Source organism: Gymnoscopelus braueri (genome assembly GCF_963280865.1).
Source record: "Gymnoscopelus braueri genome assembly, chromosome: 19".
Taxonomy (NCBI): Eukaryota; Metazoa; Chordata; class Actinopteri; order Myctophiformes; family Myctophidae; genus Gymnoscopelus; species Gymnoscopelus braueri.
The window spans coordinates 648,116-663,371 of NC_137621.1; the positions used below are offsets into that span (position 1 = coordinate 648,116).

General features: G+C 39.7%; 1 protein-coding gene across 1 annotated transcript in view; it reads right to left on the bottom strand.

Annotated features, from left to right (window-relative positions):
- LOC308074135 (apoptosis-stimulating of p53 protein 1-like) overlaps positions 1-15,256 on the bottom strand; it is a 168,162-nt gene that overhangs the window by 65,316 nt on the left and 87,590 nt on the right. The window contains 1 exon segment of the mRNA XM_080413467.1: positions 11,388-11,538. Within this exon segment, the coding sequence (XP_080269593.1) occupies positions 11,388-11,538 (151 nt within the window).

Genomic DNA, 15,256 nt, shown 5'->3' on the forward strand with positions numbered 1-15,256 from the left:
CTTATCTTCATATAATTGGTCCCTCACTAATGCTCATTATAATATAATATTATATCTTATCTTCATATAATTGGTCCTCACTAATGCTCATTATAATATTATATTATATCTTATCTTCATATAATTGGTCCTCACTAATGCTCATTATAATATTATATAATATCTTATCTTCATATAATTGGTCCTCACTAATGCTCATTATAATATTATATTATATCTTATCTTCATATAATTGGTCCTCACTAATGCTCATTATAATATTAATATTATATCTTATCTTCATATAATTGGTCCTCATTAATGCTCATTATAATATTATATTATATCTTATCTTCATATAATTGGTCCTCATTAATGCTCATTATAATATAATATTATATCTTATCTTCATATAATTGGTCGTCATTAATGCTCATTATAATATTATATTATATCTTATCTTCATATAATTGGTCCTCATTAATGCTCATTATAATATTATATCTTATCTTCATATAATTGGTCCTCATTAATGCTCATTATAATATTATATCTTATCTTCATATAATTGGTCCTCATTAATGCTCATTATAATATTATATTATATCTTATCTTCATATAATTGGTAGTCATTAATGCTCATTATAATATTATATTATTCTTATCTTCATATAATTGGTCCTCATTAATGCTCATTATAATATTATATCTTATCTTCATATAATTGGTCCTCATTAATGCTCATTATAATATTATATCTTATCTTCATATAATTGGTCCTCATTAATGCTCATTATAATATTATATTATATCTTATCTTCATATAATTGGTAGTCATTAATGCTCATTATAATATTATATTATTCTTATCTTCATATAATTGGTCCTCATTAATGCTCATTATAATATAATATTATATCTTATCTTCATATAATTGGTCCTCATTAATGCTCATTATATTTCCTGTCCAGGTATGAGTATTGAAAGAAAAAAAGAAACATAACGTACTTGGTGATAATTATATGACGATAAGGTTGAAAATGGGTGACGTGCTCCTTTAAGCAAAAATATCGGATTACTTCTTCCAGCACATGGAGGGACTCCGCCTACCTTGGGTGGGGGGGCGGGGGGTTGTGGTCGGGGGCGGGGTCTGGTTGTTGTTCTGGTCCTCCAGACGTTTAGACCCCGCCCTCGGAGGGGAGGGGCTAGGAGGAGGCTGCGGTGACGGACACACGCTGTCGACTCCGCCCACCTCCTTCACCGCTGGCATCTCATTGGCCGTTTCTATGGTGACGGAAGGCGGGGACAAGCGGCGGGAGTCAGAGGTCGGGTTCTGAGCCTCGCCCCCCGTGGTTGCCATGCCAACCTCCTTGTTATCTCTCGCTTCTACGTTGCCATTGGCCGAGTGGATGTTGTCCATCTCAGCCAATAGGCAGCCAGGCTGGTAGAATGGGTTTCCTATTGGAGGAAATAATTAATCATTATTATAATGAGCATACTGTAATATTTATTTACATAATATATTTTTTTCTTTTACATTTTGGAGAAATACAGAAATTTAATGTTTATTAAACAGGCATAAATAATGAGCATAGTGTCCTGTGTTTCATATGCTAATATTTATTATTATTATGCTAATATTTTTGTATGGAATTCATTAATAATGTAATAATCATACCTGTCCCTCCTTCCATGCCTCCAGCCAATGTGTTGAACCTACACAATAATACACCATTAATAATAATAATAATAATAACAACAACAACAATAATAATAATAACAAAAATAATAAGGGTAAAAATAATAACAATAATAATAATAATAATAATAATAATAACAATAACAATAACAAAAACAACAACAATAATAACAATAATAATAATAATAATAATAACAATAACAATAATAATAATAATAATAATAACAATAATAATAATAATAACAATAATAATAATAATAATAATAATAATAATAATAACAATAGTAATACCACCACACAAATTAGCATCAAAGCTAATTAGCATCTGAAAATACGGTCTATTTAGTTGAAATAGGAAACTGGATTCAATTGATTCAATCAGTGATTAAAGGTAGAATAAGTGATACATAATATAAGTATTAAATAGCTTGTTTTTAGTGTTTTACTGCTTTTATTTTACTTCACTTATTTAACTCTCTCCTCCTGGCATAGCAGTGGTGGCCATGTTGTGGTGCCACAGATAAAAAACACATGAATCTTTCCCAAAGAGATTTCAGAAAATATTTATATAAATGATCTCAAGCCTGGAACCAAGGATCCTGGTGAATCAGGACAATAAAACATTAGACTCTGACACATAAAACACATGGGACGGGCTATGAGCAGTGAATGGATGACTTCCTGTGTCTCTATCTGATACACTTTAAACTTCTCCACCTTTTAGTAAGGCTAGATGAAGCAGAATGTCAACCTGACTCACATGTTCTGGTCCAGTTTAATAGTCTTTTGGACAGATGTATCTAAAACCATCTCAGAAGGACAGATGTATCTAAAACCCTCTCAGATGGACAGATGTATCTAAAACCCTCTCAGATGGACAGATGTATCTAAAACCCTCTCAGATGGACAGATGTATCTAAAACCCTCTCAGATGGACAGATGTATCTAAAACCCTCTCAGATGGACAGATGTATCTGAAACCCTCTCAGATGGACAGATGTATCTAAAACCCTCTCAGATGGACAGATGTATCTAAAACCCTCTCAGATGGACAGATGTATCTAAAACCCTCTCAGATGGACAGGTGTATCTAAAACCATCTCAGAAGGACAGATGTATCTAAAACCCTCTCAGATGGACAGATGTATCTAAAACCCTCTCAGATGGACAGATGTATCTAAAACCCTCTCAGATGGACAGATGTATCTGAAACCCTCTCAGATGGACAGATGTATCTAAAACCCTCTCAGATGGACAGATGTATCTAAAACCCTCTCAGATGGACAGATGGTTCTAAAACCCTCTCAGATGGACAGATGGTTCTAAAACCCTCTCAGATGGACAGATGTATCTAAAACCCTCTCAGATGGACAGATGTATCTAAAACCCTCTCAGATGGACAGATGTCTCTAAAACCCTCTCAGATGGACAGATGTATCTAAAACCCTCTCAGATGGACAGATGTATCTAAAACCCTCTCAGATGCCTTTGAGGTGAATATTCAACCTAGCTTTGAAGTCGTTATTTTTGGGGTGTCCGGTGACCACTCTCCATCTTGGAAAAAATTCAAGAACGCTATTGCCTTTGCGTCCTTGCTAGCCTGTAGGATGGAACTAGAATATCACTCTGGTTACAGGACCTTATGGTTTTTTTAATTTATTAGAAAAAATAAAGTACTCTAGGTTCAGCTCCAATATTTTACTCCATCTGGGGACCCTTCCTCTTATATTTCCAAAACCAATATAGGAAATATTATATTTACAGATTAACTCGTTTTGGGGGGAGATCTAAGGGTACAATCTTATAGCATCGCGTAGCCAGACTATATCACTGAGTGGATATGAGTCTGGAGCTTCCATGAGGATGTTTTTTTCCCCAAGGGGCGGGATCAAAACAATGGCCCTCGACGCAATTGGTTAGACCTACAACCAACTACCAATTACAGTCTCCCATATTTGAATCCTGGGCCCTGATTGGTCACCCACGTCTTCTGGAGCAGGAAATGGATTCTCTATGGAGCGGTGCCAGACCCTCTCTATGGAGCGGTGCCAGACCCTCTCTATGGAGCGGTGCCAGACCCTCTCTATGGAGCGGTGCCAGACCCTCTCTATGGAGCGGTGCCAGACCCTCTGCTCTGCAGAGCTGCTGGAGCTTCCGTGTGCTGCTCTGCGGCCTCAGAGGGCCTTGTATGCCTTATTGTTTAGTTATTTGTATTGTCCGTGTGCCTATATGTCGTTACATGTCATGATATACAAGATGAGTGCAGTAGAAATAGCTCTGCTGATCCTATGGATTATCAACGAACAGACTCAACTCAACACAAACATCTGGCGTGAAGACGGCGCGACCAGGATCTCCTGTGTGTACAGCCTGTGTGTACAGCCTGTGTGTACAGCCTGTGTGTACAGCCTGTGTGTACAGTCTGTGTGTACAGCCTGTGTGTACAGTCTGTGTGTACAGCCTGTGTGTACAGCCTGTGTGTACAGTCTGTGTGTACAGTCTGTTTGTACAGTCTGTGTGTACAGCCTGTGTGTACAGCCGTACTGCACTGCTGGCATTACGGCCGCCGGAGCCGAACACAACGGCAAACCACGTCCACGTCCAGCAATCGTGCTTGGAGACTTAAATCAGTGTTATCTGGACACTGTGTTGCCGGGATTTGAACAGCATGTTAAGGATGCGACTAGGAAAAATAACATTCTGGACAAGTGTTATGTTAACATTCCAAACGCATATGTTGCCACGGTTGGGCCGCCTATACTGACCTCTGATCATAATGTTGTGTGCATGACTCCAGTTTATAAGTCAAAACTGAAGAGAGGAAAGCTGGAGAAGAAAGTAGTTAGGACATGGACAAATGAAAGCAAGGAACAACTAAAAGCATGCCTGGACTGTACAGATTGGGACACTTTTAGAGATGGTTCATTGGACGAAATAACCACAGTTACAAATGATTATATAAATGTTTGTGTACAGCTGGTTGTTCCTACAAAGGAAATTAAAATCTATCCGAACAATAAATCATATGTGACCAAGGACATAAAAGATGTAATAAATGAAAGGAAAATAGCCTTCATAAACACTTAAATTGACGGAAAAAAAGCTAAAAACAAAAATGAGGCAGGCAAAATTGACACATAGACAGCATCTAGAGGATGCGTTTAAAGCCAAAAATCACAAAAAGGCGTGGGATACTATGAAATCCATGACAGGAATGTCATCCCCAACCAAACCTATTGTGACAGACAATGAACTTGGCTTTTCTAATGACCTAAATACTTTCTTTGCCAGATTCGAATCATTAGGCGATTCCTCTAAGTGCACTGAAATACTTAAGGCTGTAACACCTGCCCCCTCAGACAGAATTGTCATCACTGAAGAGGATGTCAGAAAAGTGTTTCGGTGTACTAACACAAGGAAAGCTAATGGGCCGGACGAGTGCAGTACTTTTCTCCTCAAAAACTTTGCATCTGAGTTGGCTCCTGTGTGGCAACCAATATTTAAAACCTCTGTAGACACACACACAATTCCTCTGTGTTGGAAAACCTCACACATAAAACCACTACCCAAAATCCAATGTCCAAAAGAACATAAGGATTATAGACCCATAGCTCTCACTTCAGTGATCATGAAATGAAATCACTGGAAAGAATACTGTTGCAACATCTTGTAAGTATAACTAAAGACAAATTCGACCCCTGTCAGTTTGCTTATAAGAAAGGTTGCGGTACAGAGGATGAGGTTGTCACACTGGTCCACTTCATTACAAAACACCTAGATGAGTCTAATAAGAATCTTGCAAGGGTGCTGTTCTTAGACTTCTCTTCAGCTTTCAATACAATACAGTCTGATATTCTGGTGTCAAAGATGGTACAGTTGGAACTGAATCCATACTTAATTCACTGGTATGCTTCCTTCCTTACTAACAGAGTACAGTGGGTGAAAGTGAACAGAACCCTCTCCGCAGCATTAACTACTAATGTTGGTGCTCCCCAGGGTTGTGTAAGCTCAGCTGTACTTTTCACCCTTTATACTGACAGCTGTTGTACTGAGGAATGTCTGTCTGAATGTCGAACTGACAAACCAGACCAATACATTCTAACGTACTCTGATGATACAGTTTTGATTTCTCTTTTGGATAGTTCCAGTGATCCTGGACTGCACCAACACAGAGTAAATAAGGTGGTGGAGTGGAGTGATAACAACGCTCTTATCATTAACACAAAAAAGACAGAGGAGATTGTTTTTGGTGCCCCACTAGAGATACACAGATCCCCCATTACTATTCATAGTGAACAGATCAACCAGGTATGTTCGTATACATACCTAGGAGTAGTAATTGACCACCTTCTGTCATGGAAAGACCAGATTGAATCAGTGGGTAAGAAGACAAAGCAAAGAGTCTATTTCCTTCGCCGTCTGAGATCTTTTGGTGCTAGTAGACAGATTCTTCTTTTGTTTTTCACTTCTGTAATTATGAGTGTTCTTCAGTACTGTAGAACCACCTGGTATAGATGTTATTATGAGTGTTCTTCAGTACTGTAGTACCACCTGGTATGGATGTTATTATGAGTATTCTTCAGTACTGTAGAACCACCGGGTATGGATGTCTGTCTGTAGCCTTAACGTCACAACTGCTGCAGCAACTGAACATTTGTTCAAAGATTGTTGGACAACCACTTCAGAGGCTCTATACATCTACGTATAATAACAGTATGATAAGGTTGGCAAGGAATATCCCTTCAAACACTAGCCATGCTTTGTATGGAGACTATAGGTTGATGCCTTCAGGAAGGAGATACAGTGTTCTAACATACAATAAGGTCAAACTGAAGAGGTCCTTTGTCCATCAGACGACATTGAGGCTTAATCAGGAGTTATAGGCCAGGGGTAGGCTGAGTGGTGGACATTGCTCTTGTCTTTGTATGTCTTTATGTATGTATTCTGTTCTGTTTTCTTGTGTCATGTCAAAATGTGTGACTGTTTATTGTTGCATACATGGCTGCTGGGTCGCAAGACAAATCTCAGTGTGAACTGACAATAAAGTATTATCGTATCGTTTGGCCCCTCCCACACCTCTGACACAGTAGTTTATAGATGTTTGGCCCCTCCCACACCTCTGATACAGTAGTTTCTGGATGTTTGGCCCCTCCCACACCTCTGACACAGTAGTTTATAGATGTTTGGCCCCTCCCTCACCTCTGATACAGTAGTTTATAGATGTTTGGCCCCTCCCACACCTCTGATACAGTAGTTTATAGATGTTTGGCCCCTCCCACACCTCTGATAGAGTAGTTTATAGATGTTTGGCCCCTCCCACACCTCTGATACAGTAGTTTATAGATGTTTGGCCCCTCCCACACCTCTGATACAGTAGTTTATAGATGTTTGGCCCCTCCCACACCTCTGATACAGTAGTTTATAGATGTTTGGCCCCTCCCTCACCTCTGATACAGTAGTTTATAGATGTTTGGCCCCTCCCTCACCTCTGATACAGTAGTTTATAGATGTTTGGCCCCTCCCTCAGCTCTGATAAAGTAGTTTATAGATGTTTGGCCCCTCCCTCAGCTCTGATAAAGTAGTTTATAGATGTTTGGCCCCTCCCTCACCTCTGATACAGTAGTTTATAGATGTTTGGCCCCTCCCTCACCTCTGATACAGTAGTTTATAGATGTTTGGCCCCTCCCTCACCTCTGATACAGTAGTTTATAGATGTTTGGCCCCTCCCACACCTCTGATACAGTAGTTTATAGATGTTTGGCCCCTCCCTCACCTCTGATACAGTAGTTTATAGATGTTTGGCCCCTCCCTCACCTCTGATACAGTAGTTTATAGATGTTTGGCCCCTCCCACACCTCTGATACAGTAGTTTATAGATGTTTGGCCCCTCCCTCACCTCTGATACAGTAGTTTATAGATGTTTGGCCCCTCCCACACCTCTGATACAGTAGTTTATAGATGTTTGGCCCCTCCCACACCTCTGACACAGTAGTTTATAGATGTTTGGCCCCTCCCACACCTCTGATACAGTAGTTTCTGGATGTTTGGCCCCTCCCACACCTCTGACACAGTAGTTTATAGATGTTTGGCCCCTCCCTCACCTCTGATACAGTAGTTTATAGATGTTTGGCCCCTCCCACACCTCTGATACAGTAGTTTATAGATGTTTGGCCCCTCCCACACCTCTGATAGAGTAGTTTATAGATGTTTGGCCCCTCCCTCACCTCTGATACAGTAGTTTATAGATGTTTGGCCCCTCCCTCACCTCTGATACAGTAGTTTATAGATGTTTGGCCCCTCCCTCAGCTCTGATAAAGTAGTTTATAGATGTTTGGCCCCTCCCTCACCTCTGATACAGTAGTTTATAGATGTTTGGCCCCTCCCTCACCTCTGATACAGTAGTTTATAGATGTTTGGCCCCTCCCTCACCTCTGATACAGTAGTTTATAGATGTTTGGCCCCTCCCTCACCTCTGATACAGTAGTTTATAGATGTTTGGCCCCTCCCTCACCTCTGATACAGTAGTTTATAGATGTTTGGCCCCTCCCTCACCTCTGATACAGTAGTTTATAGATGTTTGGCCCCTCCCTCAGCTCTGATAGAGTAGTTTCTGGATGTTTGGCCCCTCCCACACCTCTGATACAGTAGTTTATAGATGTTTGGCCCCTCCCACACCTCTGATAGAGTAGTTTCTGGATGTTTGGCCCCTCCCACACCTCTGATACAGTAGTTTATAGATGTTTGGCCCCTCCCTCAGCTCTGATAGAGTAGTTTCTGGATGTTTGAACCCTCCCACACCTCTGATACAGTAGTTTATAGATGTTTGGCCCCTCCCTCAGCTCTGATAGAGTAGTTTCTGGATGTTTGGCCCCTCCCACACCTCTGATACAGTAGTTTATAGATGTTTGGCCCCTCCCTCACCTCTGATACAGTAGTTTATAGATGTTTGGCCCCTCCCTCAGCTCTGATAGAGTAGTTTCTGGATGTTTGGCCCCTCCCACACCTCTGATACAGTAGTTTATAGATGTTTGGCCCCTCCCACACCTCTGATAGAGTAGTTTCTGGATGTTTGGCCCCTCCCACACCTCTGATACAGTAGTTTATAGATGTTTGGCCCCTCCCTCAGCTCTGATAGAGTAGTTTCTGGATGTTTGAACCCTCCCACACCTCTGACACAGTAGTTTATAGATGTTTGGCCCCTCCCTCAGCTCTGATAGAGTAGTTTCTGGATGTTTGAACCCTCCCACACCTCTGATACAGTAGTTTATAGATGTTTGGCCCCTCCCTCAGCTCTGATAGAGTAGTTTCTGGATGTTTGAACCCTCCCACACCTCTGATACAGTAGTTTATAGATGTTTGGCCCCTCCCTCAGCTCTGATAGAGTAGTTTCTGGATGTTTGGCCCCTCCCACACCTCTGATACAGTAGTTTATAGATGTTTGGCCCCTCCCTCACCTCTGATACAGTAGTTTATAGATGTTTGGCCCCTCCCTCAGCTCTGATAGAGTAGTTTCTGGATGTTTGGCCCCTCCCACACCTCTGATACAGTAGTTTATAGATGTTTGGCCCCTCCCACACCTCTGATAGAGTAGTTTCTGGATGTTTGGCCCCTCCCACACCTCTGATACAGTAGTTTATAGATGTTTGGCCCCTCCCTCAGCTCTGATAGAGTAGTTTCTGGATGTTTGAACCCTCCCACACCTCTGATACAGTAGTTTATAGATGTTTGGCCCCTCCCTCAGCTCTGATAGAGTAGTTTCTGGATGTTTGAACCCTCCCACACCTCTGATACAGTAGTTTATAGATGTTTGGCCCCTCCCTCAGCTCTGATAGAGTAGTTTCTGGATGTTTGGCCCCTCCCACACCTCTGATACAGTAGTTTATAGATGTTTGGCCCCTCCCTCAGCTCTGATAGAGTAGTTTATAGATGTTTGGCCCCTCCCTCACCTCTGATACAGTAGTTTATAGATGTTTGGCCCCTCCCTCACCTCTGATACAGTAGTTTATAGATGTTTGGCCCCTCCCACACCTCTGATACAGTAGTTTATAGATGTTTGGCCCCTCCCACACCTCTGATACAGTAGTTTATAGATGTTTGGCCCCTCCCACACCTCTGATACAGTAGTTTATAGATGTTTGGCCCCTCCCACACCTCTGATAGAGTAGTTTATAGATGTTTGGCCCCTCCCACACCTCTGATAGAGTAGTTTATAGATGTTTGGCCCCTCCCACACCTCTGATACAGTAGTTTATAGATGTTTGGCCCCTCCCACACCTCTGATACAGTAGTTTATAGATGTTTGGCCCCTCCCTCAGCTCTGATAAAGTAGTTTATAGATGTTTGGCCCCTCCCTCACCTCTGATACAGTAGTTTATAGATGTTTGGCCCCTCCCTCACCTCTGATACAGTAGTTTATAGATGTTTGGCCCCTCCCTCACCTCTGATACAGTAGTTTATAGATGTTTGGCCCCTCCCTCACCTCTGATACAGTAGTTTATAGATGTTTGGCCCCTCCCTCACCTCTGATACAGTAGTTTATAGATGTTTGGCCCCTCCCACACCTCTGATACAGTAGTTTATAGATGTTTGGCCCCTCCCTCACCTCTGATACAGTAGTTTATAGATGTTTGGCCCCTCCCACACCTCTGATACAGTAGTTTATAGATGTTTGGCCCCTCCCACACCTCTGACACAGTAGTTTATAGATGTTTGGCCCCTCCCACACCTCTGATACAGTAGTTTCTGGATGTTTGGCCCCTCCCACACCTCTGACACAGTAGTTTATAGATGTTTGGCCCCTCCCACACCTCTGATACAGTAGTTTATAGATGTTTGGCCCCTCCCACACCTCTGATAGAGTAGTTTATAGATGTTTGGCCCCTCCCACACCTCTGATACAGTAGTTTATAGATGTTTGGCCCCTCCCACACCTCTGATAGAGTAGTTTATAGATGTTTGGCCCCTCCCACACCTCTGATAGAGTAGTTTATAGATGTTTGGCCCCTCCCACACCTCTGATAGAGTAGTTTATAGATGTTTGGCCCCTCCCACACCTCTGATAGAGTAGTTTATAGATGTTTGGCCCCTCCCTCACCTCTGATACAGTAGTTTATAGATGTTTGGCCCCTCCCTCACCTCTGATACAGTAGTTTATAGATGTTTGGCCCCTCCCTCACCTCTGATACAGTAGTTTATAGATGTTTGGCCCCTCCCTCACCTCTGATACAGTAGTTTATAGATGTTTGGCCCCTCCCTCACCTCTGATACAGTAGTTTATAGATGTTTGGCCCCTCCCACACCTCTGATACAGTAGTTTATAGATGTTTGGCCCCTCCCACACCTCTGATACAGTAGTTTATAGATGTTTGGCCCCTCCCTCACCTCTGATACAGTAGTTTATAGATGTTTGGCCCCTCCCTCACCTCTGATACAGTAGTTTATAGATGTTTGGCCCCTCCCTCACCTCTGATACAGTAGTTTATAGATGTTTGGCCCCTCCCTCACCTCTGATACAGTAGTTTATAGATGTTTGGCCCCTCCCTCACCTCTGATAGAGTAGTTTCTGGATGTTTGGCCCCTCCCTCACCTCTGATACAGTAGTTTATAGATGTTTGGCCCCTCCCTCACCTCTGATAGAGTAGTTTCTGGATGTTTGGCCCCTCCCTCACCTCTGATACAGTAGTTTATAGATGTTTGGCCCCTCCCTCACCTCTGATAGAGTAGTTTCTGGATGTTTGGCCCCTGGGGGCCCTCAGGCTCTGTGATGGAGCTGCGTTTCTTCAGGGGTCGGGGGGCGTTGCTAAGGCGACGGCGGAGCACCTCCAGGTCGGCATCATTCTGGTAGCGCAGAGGAGAGTGGGCTGAGGGGGAGGAGTCACAGCACAGGGGGAGGAGTCACAACACAGGGGGAGGAGTCACAACACCTTAATTAAAACCACATTTATTTAACAAATTAATTTGTTAGTTTTATCATGTGTTCATATCTACTGAGTTAGTTTTATCATGTGGTTCATATCTACTGAGTTAGTTTCATCATGTGGTTCATATCTACTGAGTTAGTTTCATCATGTGGTTCATATCTACTGAGTTAGTTTCATCATGTGGTTCATATCTACTGAGTTAGTTTCATCATGTGGTTCATATCTACTGAGTTAGTTTTATCATGTGGTTCATATCTACTGAGTTAGTTTTATCATGTGGTTCATATCTACTGAGTTAGTTTTATCATGTGGTTCATATCTACTGAGTTAGTTTCATCATGTGGTTCATATCTACTGAGTTAGTTTCATCATGTGGTTCATATCTACTGAGTTAGTTTTATCATGTGGTTCATATCTACTGAGTTAGTTTCATCATGTGGTTCATATCTACTGAGTTAGTTTTATCATGTGGTTCATATCTACTGAGTTAGTTTCATCATGTGGTTCATATCTACTGAGTTAGTTTCATCATGTGGTTCATATCTACTGAGTTAGTTTCATCATGTGGTTCATATCTACTGAGTTAGTTTCATCATGTGGTTCATATCTACTGAGTTAGTTTTATCATGTGGTTCATATCTACTGAGTTAGTTTTATCATGTGGTTCATATTTACTGAGTTAGTTTTATCATGTGGTTCATATCTACTGAGTTAGTTCATCATGTGGTTCATATCTACTGAGTTAGTTTCATCATGTGGTTCATATCTACTGAGTTAGTTTTATCATGTGGTTCATATCTACTGAGTTAGTTTCATCATGTGGTTCATATCTACTGAGTTAGTTTTATCATGTGGTTCATATCTACTGAGTTAGTTTTATCATGTGGTTCATATCTACTGAGTTAGTTTCATCATGTGGTTCATATCTACTGAGTTAGTTTCATCATGTGGTTCATATCTACTGAGTTAGTTTTATCATGTGGTTCATATCTACTGAGTTAGTTTCATCATGTGGTTCATATCTACTGAGTTAGTTTTATCATGTGGTTCATATCTACTGAGTTAGTTTCATCATGTGGTTCATATCTACTGAGTTAGTTTCATCATGTGGTTCATATCTACTGAGTTAGTTTCATCATGTGGTTCATATCTACTGAGTTAGTTTCATCATGTGGTTCATATCTACTGAGTTAGTTTCATCATGTGGTTCATATCTACTGAGTTAGTTTTATCATGTGGTTCATATCTACTGAGTTAGTTTTATCATGTGGTTCATATTTACTGAGTTAGTTTTATCATGTGGTTCATATCTACTGAGTTAGTTCATCATGTGGTTCATATCTACTGAGTTAGTTTCATCATGTGGTTCATATCTACTGAGTTAGTTTTATCATGTGTTCATATCTACTGAGTTAGTTTCATCATGTGGTTCATATCTACTGAGTTAGTTTCATCATGTGGTTCATATCTATTGAGTTAGTTTTATCATGTGTTCATATCTACTGAGTTAGTTTCATCATGTGGTTCATATCTACTGAGTTAGTTTCATCATGTGGTTCATATCTACTGAGTTAGTTTTATCATGTGATTCATATCTACTGAGTTAGTTTCATCATGTGGTTCATATCTACTGAGTTAGTTTTATCATGTGTTCATATCTACTGAGTTAGTTTCATCATGTGGTTCATATCTACTGAGTTAGTTTTATCATGTGGTTCATATCTATTGAGTTAGTTTTATCGTGTGTTCATATCTACTGAGTTAGTTTCATCATGTGGTTTATATCTACTGAGTTAGTTTCATCATGTGGTTCATATCTACTGAGTTAGTTTCATCATGTGGTTCATATCTATTGAGTTAGTTTTATCATGTGTTCATATCTACTGAGTTAGTTTCATCATGTGGTTCATATCTACTGAGTTAGTTTCATCATGTGGTTCATATCTATTGAGTTAGTTTTATCATGTGTTCATATCTACTGAGTTAGTTTCATCATGTGGTTCATATCTACTGAGTTAGTTTCATCATGTGGTTCATATCTACTGAGTTAGTTTTATCATGTGGTTCATATCTACTGAGTTAGTTTTATCGTGTGTTCATATCTACTGAGTTAGTTTCATCATGTGGTTCATATCTACTGAGTTAGTTTTATCATGTGTTCATATCTACTGAGTTAGTTTCATCATGTGGTTCATATCTACTGAGTTAGTTTCATCATGTGGTTCATATCTACTGAGTTAGTTTCATCATGTGGTTCATATCTACTGAGTTAGTTTTATCATGTGGTTCATATCTACTGAGTTAGTTTTATCATGTGGTTCATATCTACTGAGTTAGTTTTATCATGTGGTTCATATCTACTGAGTTAGTTTTATCATGTGGTTCATATCTACTGAGTTAGTTTCATCATGTGGTTCATATCTACTGAGTTAGTTTTATCGTGTGTTCATATCTACTGAGTTAGTTTTATCGTGTGTTCATATCTACTGAGTTAGTTTCATCATGTGGTTCATATCTACTGAGTTAGTTTTATCATGTGGTTCATATCTACTGAGTTAGTTTAATCATGTGGTTCATATCTACTGAGTTAGTTTTATCATGTGATTCATATCTACTGAGTTAGTTTCATCATGTGGTTCATATCTACTGAGTTAGTTTTATCATGTGTTCATATCTACTGAGTTAGTTTCATCATGTGGTTCATATCTACTGAGTTAGTTTTATCATGTGGTTCATATCTATTGAGTTAGTTTTATCGTGTGTTCATATCTACTGAGTTAGTTTCATCATGTGGTTTATATCTACTGAGTTAGTTTCATCATGTGGTTCATATCTACTGAGTTAGTTTCATCATGTGGTTCATATCTATTGAGTTAGTTTTATCATGTGTTCATATCTACTGAGTTAGTTTCATCATGTGGTTCATATCTACTGAGTTAGTTTCATCATGTGGTTCATATCTATTGAGTTAGTTTTATCATGTGTTCATATCTACTGAGTTAGTTTCATCATGTGGTTCATATCTACTGAGTTAGTTTCATCATGTGGTTCATATCTACTGAGTTAGTTTTATCATGTGATTCATATCTACTGAGTTAGTTTCATCATGTGGTTCATATCTACTGAGTTAGTTTTATCATGTGTTCATATCTACTGAGTTAGTTTCATCATGTGGTTCATATCTACTGAGTTAGTTTTATCATGTGGTTCATATCTATTGAGTTAGTTTTATCGTGTGTTCATATCTACTGAGTTAGTTTCATCATGTGGTTTATATCTACTGAGTTAGTTTCATCATGTGGTTCATATCTACTGAGTTAGTTTCATCATGTGGTTCATATCTATTGAGTTAGTTTTATCATGTGTTCATATCTACTGAGTTAGTTTCATCATGTGGTTCATATCTACTGAGTTAGTTTCATCATGTGGTTCATATCTATTGAGTTAGTTTTATCATGTGTTCATATCTACTGAGTTAGTTTCATCATGTGGTTCATATCTACTGAGTTAGTTTCATCATGTGGTTCATATCTACTGAGTTAGTTTTATCATGTGGTTCATATCTACTGAGTTAGTTTTATCGTGTGTTCATATCTACTGAGTTAGTTTCATCATGTGGTTCATATCTACTGAGTTAGTTTTATCATGTGTTCATATC